Here is a 15,929-nt window from a genome sequence, read left to right as displayed (position 1 = left end):
ATATTCGCCCAAGGCCATGTGCTGTAACATAGGTAGACCCAGTCCATTTTAAACACATGTGACTGGTCGGCACCACATTGTGGTACACAGATCCCTCTTTTTGGCCAGACGAGGTTCAGCCAATATCGGATACACACAGTCCCTTCTCTGTTGAGAAGGCTGTCAGTCAGTATTTAGCACAAAGGGGTTTTGGTCTCCAAGGGCAGGCACTGCAGTGATCTGATATGGAAAGTCCTGCATCGTTGCCTTGACTAAGTTGTACAATATAGTGTCATGACTGGGCTGCCTTCGATCAATGCGGACTCAGGGCCTGCTCTGGGCCAAAGCTGAGCAGTCGTCAACGGATGGGAACATCGACCAAACACTACTTTGAGAGTCAGGCTTCTTTCCATCAATTAGGACACAAGCCCTTCTTTATGTTCAAAGAGGGACTGTCCTCAATAGGACACAACACACATCAGTCTGTTTTCCCCATGGATTTTGTCCAGAATTAGAGGAAACATGAGATCTTCTTTATGTCTATGCTTGCCCTAAATGGGTCCCCTGGTCCATGACTAAGCTCTCCTCCCTCAGGGATGACACAGGTCATGTTATGTTACCATGACTGTGCTATTGTACATAACAGGAGACACAAATCATTATTTATTTCCACTGCATAGGTGGCTTTCATCAATTGCAGCGCAGGTCACTTTCAGCTCGCTGTCTGTGGTGCCTGTGATGTAAAGAGGCAGAATGTATCCTTGGCTCACACAGCAGGACCTTTCTTGTTTAGTGGTAACACTGGCTATTTTATTCTACCCACGGATGGGCTGTGGTCTAGTGCAGAAGGGATACGTCTTTATCTGTGTCTGCAGAGAGCTGCCCTTGATGGGCAGAGACACAAGTGACTCTCCATTCCCATGTCTTGGAGGTCATTCATTAAAGTAACCAAAGCTAGTTCTCTGTGCCCGTGGCAGGCCTTTCCTCAAGTAATTGAGACAAAGGTCTACTTCTCTGTTTCCATGCCTGAAATGTCTTCCAGCAAAACGGGACATTTTCTGATGTGATTGTTGTGATGAGGTTTGGGAAAGGAGACACGGGTCATTATTACCAGTGCCTACGGCTTGGCTGTCCACAGTTAAAGGAGGAACACGTCATTCTCTACTCATGTGGCTGCATAGGTTTAAGAGTCCTAACTTGAAGGAATTGCAAAACATGTTCTATTCTATAGCTCAGCAGTATTTGGTCAGAGAAGAATCGGGCAATTCTCTGTTTCTGGGGTGAGACTGTCCTCAATTAGAGAAACAAAAGGGCTCATTCTCTAATTGCATAGATAAACTGTCCTAGATTAGTCCAGCCACAAGTCGTGGTTTTTTGGGGTCGTGCTTGTTTAGAGCAGAAAGAGGTCCCTCTCTGTGGCCATGGTTGGTCTGTCCACAATGGAAACACACGTAATTCTCTGATCCTATGGTTGGGCTCTTCTTGAGTATCTGAGACATATAGACCAGTCGCTATTTTCCTTGCTGGACCATCCTTGGTTTGAGGATACACTATTAACCATCTGCTGGCATGGCTGGGTTGTCCTTCTTTAGAGAAGACCCGGGGTACTATAGATATTCATACCATTGGGCAGTCACCTATCAAATGAGACACAGAATATCCCATAACCACGGGATTTAGAGAAGGCACAGGGCATTCTCTGTGCCTCTAACTACGTTGTTCTTGATTAAAATAGAGATGTGTCATTTTCTTTTCCATGGCTGAGATACCCTAAAATAATGGAGGCAACAGTCATACTCTAGGCCATGGCTGAGTTATCCTCGACCAGAGGACCAGAGCCCATTCCTTAATCTCGGAAATGGGTTGTCTTACAGTGATGAAGCCAAAGGTCTAGCACTAATGGAGACACAAGCCACCCCCTATTCCCTCTGCCTTAGAATGGACACAGGTAATTCTCAATGACTAATGGAGACACAAGTCACCCCCTATTCCCTCTCCCTTAGAATGGACAAAGGTAATTCTCAATGACTAATGGGGACACAAGCCATCCTCTATTCCCTCTGCCTTAGAATGGACACAGGTAATTCTCAATGTCCATACCGAAGAAGTCCAGAATTAGAGTAGACACAGGTCATTCTCTTCTGGCCCATGGCTGGGCTGCCCTCATTTAAAAGAGGCACAGGTCATTGGCTGTTTTAGTGACTGCTTGGTCTCCAAACGGTAGAGACACAGTCCAAACTCTATTCCTGCAGCTAGAGTGTCCTTGTTTACAGGGGACACATGTAACTTCAGAGTGCCAACTGCAGGGCTACGCTTGACTGTAGGAGATGCATGCCATGGGTCTGTGTCCACAATTTTATGAGGCACATATCACTCTTTATGACTGGGCTGCCCTGTATTCTAGATGACACAGGTGATTCTTGATTTCCAGAGCTGGGCTGTCAGTCTCCCATTCCATGGCTGAACTCTCCCCAGTTACAGCAGCCATTGGACATTGCCTCACCCAGAGTTGAGCTGACTTCGGTTGGAGACACAGGTCATTCGCTTAACCCGTGGATTGGATTGGATTGGACTGGACTGCTGGCTGTTGGAGCAGCTGCTGGCCATTCTCTAATTCCATTCTTTTCCTCCTCTCCTGAGGGAAACACAAGATGATTCTCCTGTCCCGTTGTTGGAATGTATGCCATTCTCTATTCCCATGACTGTGCTATCATCAATCGGTAGACACACAGACACGTGTCTGTGTTCCAGACCGAACTGTACTTGACTGATGGAGATCAAGGCCGTTCTTTGTTTGCATGGCTGGCCTGTCCTCACTCAGTAGAGCCACAGATCCTTCTGTATTGCAAATGCTAGAGCATCCTCTGGTACAGACGACACGGGCAATACTCTATTTTCATTGCTGTCTGATGTAATCCTCTATGAACACTACCGGGCCCCCCCACAATAGACAGAAACGGAGAGCATTGGCCATTCCTTTGGCTGGGCTGACCTACACTAGAGCAGAAGCAGCTAATTTTTTTTATTTATATGACTTGGATGTCCTCGAGCAACTGAGACAGAGGTCTTAGAGGTTATCCTCCATTCCCATGGCTGGGTTGTCCTTCATCAATGGAGATGATTCTTTATTGCCTGCCTTGCTGGGGATGTCCTTGGTTAAAATCACAAGTAATTGTCCATTCCCATGGTTGGGCTGTGCTCAAAGGAGGAGAAACAGGTTATTCTTGTTTCCCATTCCTGGGATGTATAAGATTAGAATGAACATTAGTAATCCTCTGTGTCCCTGGCTGTCCGGTCCTCTATGAGAGGACATTCAGCCGCATTGTAAGTCGGACGGTCCGGCGAAAAAGTGCAGGTATTCATGGATATCGTCACTTTCCCGGACAGGCCGACTATGGGTTTGCAGGTGGGGCGCCTGCGTGACCTCCAGCTGGTGGTAAGGCAGGCGCCCAACTGGCAACAAAAAAAATCCCTCATTACCGGCACTGGCATTGCCATGACGGTAATGACGGCAAATCCCCTCATGGAGTCTTATAGGATTCCATAAATGGGGATTTACACTGTCACTCTGGCACTTGGAATTCGGCGGCAATGCCACCGGACTGTGTGCCAGAAACAGTATCTACATTTGCCAGTATCATGGCGGCTCGACCGCTAGGATACCAGCAAACTCAAAATGAGGCCCATAGCAATTCTGTTACGGCTGGGTTGCCTAGAAACGGTTTGGATGCAAACCTCTCTGTCTGCCAGCCGAAAGGGCTGTCCTCCCTCAAGTCAGACTCTCATTCACCCCACTGTATTCACTACCACTCTGATCTTAAAACAGTATTCTTCACTGGTGTAACCCTGTACTGACACTTCACCCCACAGTATTCACTAGCCCTCTGATCTTAGAACAGCATTCTTCATTAGTGTAACCCTGGACTGACATTACTTCACCCCACTGTATTCACTAGCCCTCTGGTCTTAAAAAAGTACTCTTCATTAGCATAACCATGGACTGACATTAACTCATCCCACTGTATTCACTATCCCCTGATCATAAAATAGCATTCTTCACTAGTGTAACCCTGGACTGACATTACTTCACTCTTCACTCCACTGCATTCACTAGCCCCTGATCATAAAATAGCATTCTTCACTAGTGTAACCCTGGACTGACATTACTTCACTCTTCACTCCACTGCATTCACTAGCCCTCTGATCTTAAAACAGCATTCTTCACTAGTAATTACTTCACCACCACTGTATTCACTAACCCTCTGATATTAAAACAATATTTTTCATTAGTGTAACCCTGATCTTAAAACCGCATTCTTCATTAGTATAACCCTGGACTGACATCATGTTAGCTCCAGGAGTACAGACATGTTCTATGAAGCCTTGTCTCGGGAGGAGATTATGGGTAGAACTTAAGTTGGCTCTGTTCTTACCTCTTGGCCCTTGCTGTCCTTGCAACCCAGTTGCTCCTGGACTTCCCTTGGCACCTCTCAGTCCAGGGCTTCCAGGAGTTCCTACAAGTGAAAATAAAGGAGAGTGAGTATCGGAGAGTAGTGGCCAGATAAGAGTGGTGTTATGAAGAACAATAGAGGAGAGTGAAGGGATTATAAAATAATCAAACAAGTGGTAGAGATAAGCAAGGTGAGATCCAGGGGTGCATTTGGGATAGTTGGAGTGGTATGGCTAGCAAGATGAAGCTCATAAATGCATTCCTTCAGGAGAGTTGTGGAACAACCACAGCCTGATTAGTCCTGCCATTTTATTTGCCATAAGGAATAGGGGTTGCAAAGTGATTTCCAGAGATGTATGAGTAAGCAAGTGTAAACATGGAAACCACAACCCATCTGGTCATGCAGGGAAATGACAAACTAGGTGGGTCTGTTTATTCTGTCGCCTTTCAAATTCTATGCTTCTATTTGTATTTACATTTAATTGACAGTGTAATTAATGTAATATTGTAATGGTCAACTTAATTGGCCTATGTATTAATTTAAGTACATACAACGAGATGTAAACATCAAGGTATGGAGGAATTTTGGTTTTATGTATTTTTATACTATGTGAAGTTATTTTGAACTAAAACACACACACATAAATAAATAAATAAATAAATAAATAAATAAATAAATAAATACATGGCATATACATTAATGGCTGATCAGGCAATGGGCAAATTAGTAAATGAGATGCTAGGTCAGAAACATTAAGCAGATATAGTAGCGAATCTTTGGGACAGCTAGAGGGGATGGCACGGACATACATTCATTACAAATGAAAATGTGACACCATTAAAATGTTGAGTCCTTGCAAATGCGCCAAGGTGATCCTTTTGCCGTATTTACATCTGCGTACCCGTAATGTGGGAGGATGGGAGATCGTGGAGTCAGAGGGTGATAGAATCAGACAGATCAGGTGCTGCTTCCAGAGAAACAAGCTGGCCCTTCAGAGAGGCCTTGCAGCCTGGTGCAGTGGAGGTGGGTTTGATGCCAGGGCATAGGGAGTTCCAGTGGAGGGGAGTGTGCAGCGTGGTGGTGTGAAATGAAAGGCAGTATCGGGAGGATGTGGAGCGGGGATGTGGGGGAGGGTTGAGAGCTTAGAGTGAGCTGGTGGGAGTGACAAGAGTTGGAGCTAGCTATGTGGGGGGGGCATCAATGGATAGATGTGGAGCGGGAATTTGAAGAGCCAGCAATTGCGCACTGACAGCCACCCCGCGTGTAGGTAGGTGGTGTGCAGAGGTTGGTGTGGACTGAGGCGTGCTGAAGTGATTTTGTTTTGGGAATTCCTGCATTGGGCTGGGGACACCACCCGCGTGTAGGTAGGTGGTGTGCAGAGGTTGGTGTGGACTGAGGCGTGCTGAAGTGATCTTCTTTTGGGAATTCCTGCATTGGAGCTGGTGACACAGGCCTTTTGCTTCTGGGAATCGCTGCAGGCAGCGATTCCCAGAAGCAAAAGCAGGTGTGTTTCATGGCAGTTGCTTGCTGTCGAATCCTGCCAGGGGGGATGAGGTGAGTTCCAGGTGTGCTTACTATCACTCATGCTTGCAGTAGGGCTGGTACATTCAGTGAGGCCCAGAGTGTTTTAGGGGTGATTTCAGTGGGGCTAGGGAAGTGAGCTTCGGGGTGTTTTCTTTCTGTGGATCACAGAGGTGGGTGCGTTGCAGTGATCATAAAAGTGTTTTCTTATGTGGATGCCGTCACTGGACTGGTGAGTTGTGTCCACGGATGGTTGTTTTCTCTAAATGATGTTTGCTGTGCGGATAGTGACTTACGTTTACGGGTCTATCTTCTGCTGATGCATGCAAGGGGGCTGATAAGCGTGTGTTTTTCAGGGAGATGCGGTCCAGTGTTTTTGTTTCTCCTGAGTTGCCTGGATTTGGGGTTGTTTGTGAGTTCTAGTGTGCTGTTCTTATGGCAATGCTTCCAGTTGGGCTGGTGAGAATAGGCCTATCCTATTCCCTCTAGCTATCACTTCTGTTTGGAGCCGAACAGCTAACTCTGAAGGAGTGTATTCACTCTTCAATGGTGATGGAGGGGGAGAAGAGGGATGTGGGGGGGTGCAGTGTTTCGCTGGTGGTTGACCACCAGGGGTATTAGGCCTACCCTGTGGAGGGAATGGGAGTGTCAAGAAGGAGTTGCAGTGTTTAGCTGGTGTTTGACCCCCAGTTCTATTTTGCCACTGGGTAAAGTGGGACTGTAGTGTTTTCCCTCTGGGTACACCTGCAGTGGGGCTGGCAAGGTAAGTACCACAGATGCCTTTCCTCTTGAGATTCCTGGAAAAAACCTACTGAACACAGGCTTAGTCATGGCCAAACACCTTAAAAACAAGCCCGTGGCACTTCCACACTTCCTCGTGTGGTTATCTGTTCCCACACTGCAAAGAAATCATGTACCTACTTATCATATCACACTCATGCCAATCACTGTGACTTTCTGCGCCCTGAATCGAAAAAGATCTTTCTACGGTTTATCAGTATCAGTCACACATCAATCAGTTTCAATGTCAGTTCCCCTGGCCCAAAATTATGTGCGTACTGTGTATCACACTCAGGTCACTCATAAAGAGTTTCTGAAAACTCACCTCAGTAACATCACATGGGTATCACACTCAAACCAGTCACTATGATTTTCTGGTGCATTGTCTACACAATAATCGCATGTACAACGTGCATCACATTCAAGCCTGTTTCTATTAATGACTGCCTCTCACCCCCAAAATAGTAATGCATATCAAATCACACTCCAGCCAGTCATTATAGTGTTCTACTCCCTGACCCCAGAATAGCATCTGCCAAGTGTATCACTCCAGCAAACTCTTTGTGATTTTCAGCATCCTCAAAAAATCTTGTGCGTGAGAGAGAGAGAGATTATGAATCATGTTCGTGTGTTTGTGTGTGCGTGTGTGTATCTATCTGTATCACACTTACCCCAAGTTGTACTCATTTAAAAAGGTCTATTAAAATTCTGCTCTAATTCTAATTTGATTATGTTAATGAAACTCTCTGTTCTAACGGCACCCTATCTATGAGGAACCCTAAAATAGCCAGCAGACCCGTATCATTCTGAATATCGCCCTGACCAGCTTCTACAGGCTGATTCAAAACATCGGAAGCGGGTCTTATACAGCATGAGTGTTGAACATGATCAAAGATTTTTAGCTTGGACATCAGGAAAAGGTTGAGAAGGTGAGCCTGGTCAATTCCAAGGTTGTTGCGTTTGGAGATCCCTGTCGAGATGTGGTTTGACAAATGTGCTTTGGTGGTGCTAGGCCGCCATCTTGTTGTGTCTCTTACCTTGCAGTCCTTCGTCTCCTTTGGCTCCTGCGCTGCCCTTTGTTCCCTTGCAAGAGTAGCACAGGCAATCCCATGGCACCGACGCCGGATTTGGATTCGTATTTATTAATTCCTGGCACACGGCCGCTTGGTTCCCCGCAGCAACAGGCAACGCAGCTGTTACACCTGACGCAGCATTTCCTGCAGCAACACAAAGGGCCAGGACAAGCGCAACACCGCCAAGCATCCTGCTACGCATCCTGCAATCGGTCTGTGGAAGAGAAGGAGATGAGGCATAAAGACTACAGCAAGTGCGGATGGACTAATTAAGGAGATTGAGACGCCCCATAAGCTTAGTTTAGTTTAGTTTATTACTTATATAGCGCTCCTAACCCAAAGGTAACTGGGTGCTAGTACTTCATTACACAGTGGTTACCTGGTAGCATACAATCAATACACATATATACAGTTACAGGTTACAGTAGATTACATTATATAATACAGTACAGTTAATAAGGCATTTATAGTTACAATGTTAGAGGGCCATGCCACAATGGATATATTATTTACAGGTGGTTGAGTTACGCAGGTTCTGACTGACTCTAGCGGAATGATCCAATCCCTCCTTGGCTAAAAGCAAGAACAGCCAGCAACTGGTGGTCTTACTCTGCTTGCCATACCTCACAACTCAGAGGCTTTGGGCGGGTGTCACATGCCATGTAATCAGTTCACTTACCAGCCAAGCCCCTTACACGCCCATGCTCTTCAATCGGCTCTCACCAACCAAAACCTAAATCCGCTGTTTCCACCCACCTTGGGGATACACATGGTTGGGGATACACATGGTTGAGGGCTTTGTGTTCACACCACACAGTGCTGTGCAGGCTCTGCCTTCCAGCCCACATGCATTAGACTAAACAGAGGATGAATATGCAAGTGTGGATTGGATCCAACAGCTGCTTTGATTTAACTGGCATGCCACATAAAGAATCATACATGGGTAGCTATAAACCACAGGACTACATACCACGGAGGGGCTCTGAGATAGGTAAGGAGAGCAAAGTTCAAGTTGTCTACGATGCTCCATCGGAAGCAGAGATGGAATGCATCCTGATGCTGAAATCTAGAATTGCATGTGGTTTATGTCCCAACCAGCATCTTTTTCAAGATCCTTTGTTGTCCCCCTGGAACAGCATTGCAAGTGTTGTAGAGGAGAGGCATAAGCTGCCCATACAAAACATTAAAATAATACCAGGTTCTGCCCCCCCCTCACCCCACATGAACTCAAAATTGAGACAGAAATAACCTGCCCAGAAAAAATATGGTATCACCCTGCTGCGATGACCCAGCAGTTGATAGTGAATTCTATAATCATCTGTCAGGATGTCACAGTAAGAGGATACAGCTTCCAGAAAGATAAATGCTGCTAACAACATCCTAACCAAGTCATACACCAACATTATATTGCAACATAAACTTCCTTTCTGAAACACTTGTACTTTCTTAAGAAGCCAATGGGATTGTGTTTTTTTTTAATGGTATAGTAGAGAGATGCTTACATTTAAGAAGAGCAATGAATGAACGCATTCATGAATGTAGCACCAATGGAACGGCTCTGCAAACAGAATCATCCCTGGTGAGGAGTGGGTTCACAAAAGATTACGAATATCTTTGGTTTTCTTTTGTCTGCGTTGTGCTGGTGTCAGGGAGCACAGTGCATAGCTGTGTAATTGGAACTGTGAAACGTCTGCCTGCCTGTTAGTGGGATGTGCAGCAGGCATTTATAAGATAAGTGCAGCGAGTTAAAAGACACAAGGCCTCATCACCAGTTGGGTGGTATCCGGACTGGGATACTGCCCAACTTTATTTGCGTTAGCGCCCACCTGTCCGGCAGTATTACCGCTGGATCACGGGTTGGGCAATAACCGTTACTCCCCATTCCCCATTGGGGGAATTTTTGGCACAATTACCATACGGTAATACTGCCAGCGGTAATTGCGCCACAAATGGGTGTTTTTCTGTCGTGATTACCCACAGCTCTGAGCTGGGGGTAAACACACTAGACTCGAGATTGGACGGAGTGTTAAATGTGGCGGTAACACCATTACTGCTGCATTTAAGGGCTACCGCCCAATCGTGATCAGGCCCACATAATGGTTTTATTATGACTTTGGTGGTAATTCAGCAGTCAATCCACAGAATTACTGCCAAAATTATTTACTGTTACCGCCACGCTGCCCCATGGTCTTACCACAGGATTACGAGAGGTGGCACGGCAAAGAAAATCCCCATTTTTGGAGACCACAGGACTCATAGTAATTCTGCCATGATAATTCCACCGATGTTTTGAGGTGAAGTGAAGGGTTTGCCTCCAGCTTTTTTCTGGAATGCGAATTCTCCACTTAACCCCCAAACTCGTACTTCGGCTCTGAGGTAAACATTCCACTAAGACCAAAAAAGTGTCAGGAACAGAATGACTGCCACTGTTTTACCCCACCGCCTATGCGGTCGCATGGATCGATTTGTGGTTGAGACAAAAGGCCTTGAAGCAACTAAGTAAGATGACAAGAAGCCAATGTAGGGATTTCTAGGATTCTTTCTGACTAGCAACAAAACAAAATCTAAAGCCAAACTGCAATGTAAATTGAAGACTCCTGAACTATTCAAAATAAACCAAGAACCTAGGGCGTTGGAGAGAAACAGGCTTCTGTTACAAAACTCAATAGATACATTTCCTTGCTCAATATAAAAGCAGAGGATACCAACACCCCCACGGCCAGGGCTAAAATAGTGCAAAACCAGAAAGAATCAGCACAGATCGAGACCACTCTGGAGCAGGAGGGGACTGGGAAAAAAAGAGGCCCTGGAAATAATGTTAAATGGCACCCCATATTACACATTATCAGCAAGTCCAAACCTTTACCTATGGGAAAATGTGGAAATAAAATAAGTTACCACACAAAAGAGGCCCAGGTTGCAGAGGCCTACTGGGAAATCTCCAGAGTTCCCTATAGGCCAGTCCAACCCTCCTCTGGAGACATCTGAGTATTCTCTGAATAAGAACTTTCCAGAATACTTCAGATTGCCTCCTAGCTCACACAAATATCCTAAAATAAACAGTCTTTGTTCTTTTGTGGCTCAACCCGGAAAATTAAACAAAGCATTAAAAATACCGCTCTAATAGGAACCCTGGCAGCGGCTTAGCTGAAACCACGGTGGTAGTCCAAGCAACATGCTCACCCACTGCAGGACACTCAGAGTCAGCAGAGATGAGCTCCAAAAAGTAGCCAGGCAACTCACAGCCTAAACTTCACCATCAGACCCTTGTATTATGGGTCTTGGACTGATTCTAGACCCTAGGCCCAGCCATTACAGACAACAGCAAAAAGCATCATTCAGTTGATGGTAGGTCTCACCACACTTAACAAGCATCAATCCCATCCACAAAAAAACGTGGTCCGGTTCTACTGTTCCAACAAACTACGTGCCCACATCCAACCGCCATTTAGGACAAAGCAGAGGCGTTGCTAGGGCGGGGCTGCGGGCGCTATAGCCACGGGTCTTTTGATCGTAGCCCCGGACAGAAGATCAGGGGCTACAACCAAGAAGGCTAGCTAGCCCCGAGTCCTGGCAGTACCAACATTAGCGTAGCCCCAGATCGTTTACAGACCTAGCAACACCCCTGCAACGAAGACTGCAGAAGTAATGCACAAAACACAAATTCCACACCCACCTTGAAGATATTCTACTGCTGAATGAACAACCTTCTGCATGCTGAGCAAAAGTAGCAGGAAAGAGGCACAATGTTTTGTAAGAGTGGAACTATAAAAAGTCTTGGATTGACACAGCCTTGGTTGTATTGCCCTAATCCTCATTATACGTTCTGCGACCTTCGATTTACTAAACCAAACGGTGAAGCTAGAACGCTTAGGCACCAACAATGTGCTGAATGCAAGATATTTCTCATTGCCAACACACTGTTCCCATGTAGATTGTCCCAGTTATCTGCCCTAACCACTTGCAATCTAAAACATATACCAGACCATGGAACAATATTAAGATCAGCCAGGACCCAAGGTTCCACGTGTAGGCAGATAGCACACGCATGTTCATAAGCACGGTAAGAGCAGGTAGACCCCCATAACAGAACTGGAAACATCTCCCAGATCCAAAATCATATAGTAGTCCACGTCTTCAATGAGGCAAAACAGATATACCACATGTAGACCACCCAACCATCAAGTGGGCCTTCAACTAGTATACAGAGCCAATCTTGAACCTCATTCCACACTACTCTTGGAGTCAACCCTCCCCTCTTTTCCCTGAACAAATGCACAAGATCAAGGGGGTTCTACTAGACGTGGCTTAGGAGTGGTAGGCCATGCTTCAGTCACATTCATAAAAAAGTGAGCTTGTTCTAGGCAATGTCCAATTCCACATCACAGTGTTACATACACTGAAGGACCAACAAAAGACTTTAAAGCAACTTCCAATCCCACCAAAAGACACACCCAATATGATATGAGGACAGATGTGAACCTCAGGCAATCATGCTAAACCAGTGCTTAAAACACTCCTCTGGCAACCTGCCGAATAAAGAGTGGTCTTCAAAATACCCCTCTTCACACAGAGGCTGATGGCAGGGGAGCAAGTTGTACTACTTTGGTTTGGCTGGACCATCTAGGAGCCAATCGAGGCCCTGGCTGAACCAATATTTCGAGAGTGCAGAAGCCAGGTTGCTTACCCGGGGCCTGTGCAGACTCCAGGTGCCCCGTCACTCCCAACTCATATTGGAATCATGGCTGTGAATATCTGCACGCTCACCATCTTCCAACACTGCAAGCCAATGAGGTGCCCTGACTCTGACCTAATAACCACAGAGCAAACCACAGAGGTGCTGCGAAAGAAACTTCCAGACCAGAGGATGTCTACTATGGCCTAGTCATACCTCGCCAAATCTGTCACACCCAGAAACACATACACATGTTCCAAAATGGCTTGTAAAACAGGTCCTATCTCCTACTGTGACCTCATAAAGATTAGAGAAGCCCCATAATGCAAAAAGGGCCGCCATCTTGGTGGGTTGCAGTATCACCGGGGTACATGGTGACATAAAGGCTAAGGTAGCACACGTTGGAGACGGCCCAAAGCTGTGCCAGATTTGTTCATTGGCAGGCGGCTTGCCATCTACCCACCTCTGTCACGCAGCCTGCCAGCAATTGTTTATGGTAACCCCTGGCACACACACGCCAATGACATACGCACGTTTGCTGCTTCTCTCGTCCATTCTCCTTACACGTGCACACCCCCACACACAACCCTATGCAGGCTACCCCAACCACTTCTCATCCGTACCTGCGCAATCCCCTCTCGCTATATGCTTATGCAGCTCACCAAACTCCTCCGTGTACATAACGGCCACAGCAACAAAATGTGGCAGCCAATTCATGCCAGTGCAACAGGCTCTCCACGCCCCACCGCACACATACATTTGCCAGCTCCCCCAATTCACACATCTTTATTCAGGCTCTCAATCCTACCCGTACATATTCCTGTTGGGCTCTCCTCACAGATGCCCATGCAGGCTTCCCCCCCCCCATCCCCCCACTTGACACGCATGCGTGGGCTGTCTCTCAACCTTCACACACATATTTTGGTCCAGCCTCCATCTCACACACACATCTGTCTGTGCATGAGCCACTGTCCGTGTGCCAGGCCGGAAATCCTCTGTACCTAACACAAGCGCTTACAGGTATGGCTCTGCAACCCTCACCTCACACACATACATCCACATGCAGAGGTCCCCACCGCACACATGCACGTTTATGCAGTCTCCCTTGAACCTACCCCAATTCACACACATGCCTGACCAACTTTACCACACATGCGCATGGCTGTGAGGAAGGTCATTCTATGCATCCCACCTCAAACACTTATTTTCCTAAATCGCTGTCTCGTGCACGAGCCTGCACGGGCTCTCCAAGACCCCCACAGACGTGCCAGTGCAACCCCCCTGTACACATCACTGAATAAGTACTCGCCCAGTCGCCTCTAGGGTCTCCTCCAGCCTTGCACACATCCCTGTACAGGCTCGCCTCCTTCCCTGCAAATTCTGTATGCACGTGCAGTGTCTGCTCCACACCTGCCACCCCGTGCAGGCTCGCCATGCCTCATCCAGTGCACACCCTATGAAGAAGGGGAAGGGACGTCCTTACCTTGTTTTCCCTGTGAGAAGGCGCGGGACGCTTTGCTTCGGGTCTGCCGTGGCTTGTCTTATATGCTCCCCAAGTGAATGCGTCACACCACCCAGTGCCTTTTCAGGGTGACCCCATTCCGCTCATAAAGGCTCTCCGGCTTCTCGTCCACGCCCAACCCCCAGTAGAGGCATTGAGTGTGATGGTGCGTTTCATCATATCTCACTGCTGGGATCTGGCAGGCCTGGCTTCCCTTTGTGTAGTGAAAATTCGCACACAGATCAAAGGCACCCCCAGAAAGGCTGCACCCCCACCTTTAGACAGATTTCCCAGAACAGAGTTCCCCAGGGGCACACATGAAAGTGCCACAGTTATAGAGCCAAGAGACATAGAACTATATATATATTTCGAACAACAAAGTAGGGCTGCCCCTACTCACAGAAGTTGGCGGCACCCCTCAATTTGACCAAAACTTCCAGTCCTCCTTAATTGGAAATATTTATTTTGGCTTTAAGGACAAATGAAAAGCATTAAAATCACACTAACGCGTTTCAACCACGTCTCGGCTTCATTAGAATGTGCAATATAATAGTATATACTATAAACGGAGTTACATCGTAAATAAATAAAAAAATGAATTGCTAATCACTTTTGACTTGTGCCACGGATTTGGCTGTCATGTTGCACATACTATAAAGGTACTGTGCATGCAGAGCTTCACCTTGTGCTGTATTCTGAAGTTCTTTTCCCTAGGGTTTACCCTGAGGTCATAATGCACATACATAGAACCAGAAGCAGGAGCCACGCAGATAATACATTTCCCAAGAATGTGATATGCTTGGACTTATCATTGTACTTCCTAAACATACCACCTTAGGAACGCTTTAGTTCCATGATCATTGCACTGCATTCATTGTTTCTCTTTATGTATTATTTGATTGCTGTATTGAAAAAAACTTCAGTACAAAGTTTCTTATTCAATAAGCACCTTTTATGTGACATGGAGTAGTTTATTACAAGGATACTCATCACCTTTGATATGTTGTAAAAAGACACAGCCGTACCCATATCATATGTGATGTCATCAGTAATGTCATTGATTAACTCATTTGTGATGTCATCTTTGATGCCCTCAGTGTTAGTGTTAGCAGTGCATGTCGGTGGCACGAGTTATGGTTACATAGTTTAAAAAAAGCCCCTGAACCTTCACACCAGAAAAAAAATACAACTCAATAGGGAAAAAAGGCCCAATACACCTCTTGCAAGGATAACAATATTTATTTCCACACAAAAATGGAAAGCACCAACAAAGAACTCTGCTGCCGCGGATCATTCTGGCAAAATCTGCATGAGCAGCACACAAAAAAGGTACACAGCATCATCAGCAACATCATTACAGACAGTGGAAACCCGCGCGACTGGTTGGTGAGACCCTATAGTTGCCAGCTCCATAGGGGATGCCAGGCCATTGATCCAGCCCTGTCTGTCCATTTTCTTCCACGTGGGTGATGCTTCATTCGTAATCGGTCCCAAGCCGGGTAATTCCCAATTATTTGCAAACAAAACAACAAATCTCTATGTAGCAGTGCACCTGGTAGGAGCAGACAGGGGCTGGCAGGGGAAAGCCAAGGTCACACTAATTCACACACGTCACTCGCTCCCAGGCAGCCCGGCACCTCTCCAAGATCTTCCACACTTGTTCTGGGCTATAATTCATCCCTCCCTGCACCTCGCAGTAGTCTCGGGCTGGCTGGTGCCTTGGAATTCAGAGGTCCTAAAGCTAGGGCATTTGGGTGCTATATATTAGGATTGGGACTGGTGGGGGTCGGAGACCCGTGCTCTCCTTCTCGTGGGATCATATCATACAAAGATACTCAAGCCCTCCTCCCATGGCCTTGCAGGGCAAATTCGTGGCAGGGCGTGAAGGCTGGCAACCTTTTAGACAATGAAGGGTTTATGAATCTCTGTAGCTCTAGCCTTTCTCATCA

General features: G+C 46.5%; 1 protein-coding gene across 1 annotated transcript in view; it reads right to left on the bottom strand.

Moving 5' to 3' along the window:
• The window catches only part of LOC138491383 (complement C1q and tumor necrosis factor-related protein 9-like), a 42,090-nt gene extending 28,008 nt beyond the window's left edge, over nt 1-14,082 (bottom strand). Inside the window, exons 1-3 of the mRNA XM_069617881.1 lie at nt 13,963-14,082; nt 7,769-8,018; nt 4,413-4,493 (exon numbers count right to left, since the gene is read on the bottom strand). Coding sequence (XP_069473982.1) covers nt 4,413-4,493; nt 7,769-8,006 — 319 coding nt within the window. The 5' untranslated portion in view covers nt 8,007-8,018; nt 13,963-14,082. The remainder of the gene's footprint in view (nt 1-4,412; nt 4,494-7,768; nt 8,019-13,962) is intronic.
• Between the last annotated feature and the right edge of the window lie 1,847 nt (nt 14,083-15,929).

Source organism: Ambystoma mexicanum, chromosome 10 (genome assembly GCF_040938575.1).
Source record: "Ambystoma mexicanum isolate Mex_15411 chromosome 10, UKY_AmexF1_1, whole genome shotgun sequence".
In the NCBI taxonomy this organism is placed as follows: Eukaryota; Metazoa; Chordata; class Amphibia; order Caudata; family Ambystomatidae; genus Ambystoma; species Ambystoma mexicanum.
Note: the sequence above shows the minus strand (reverse complement) of the source record. Positions and strands in the feature narration are given on the sequence as shown.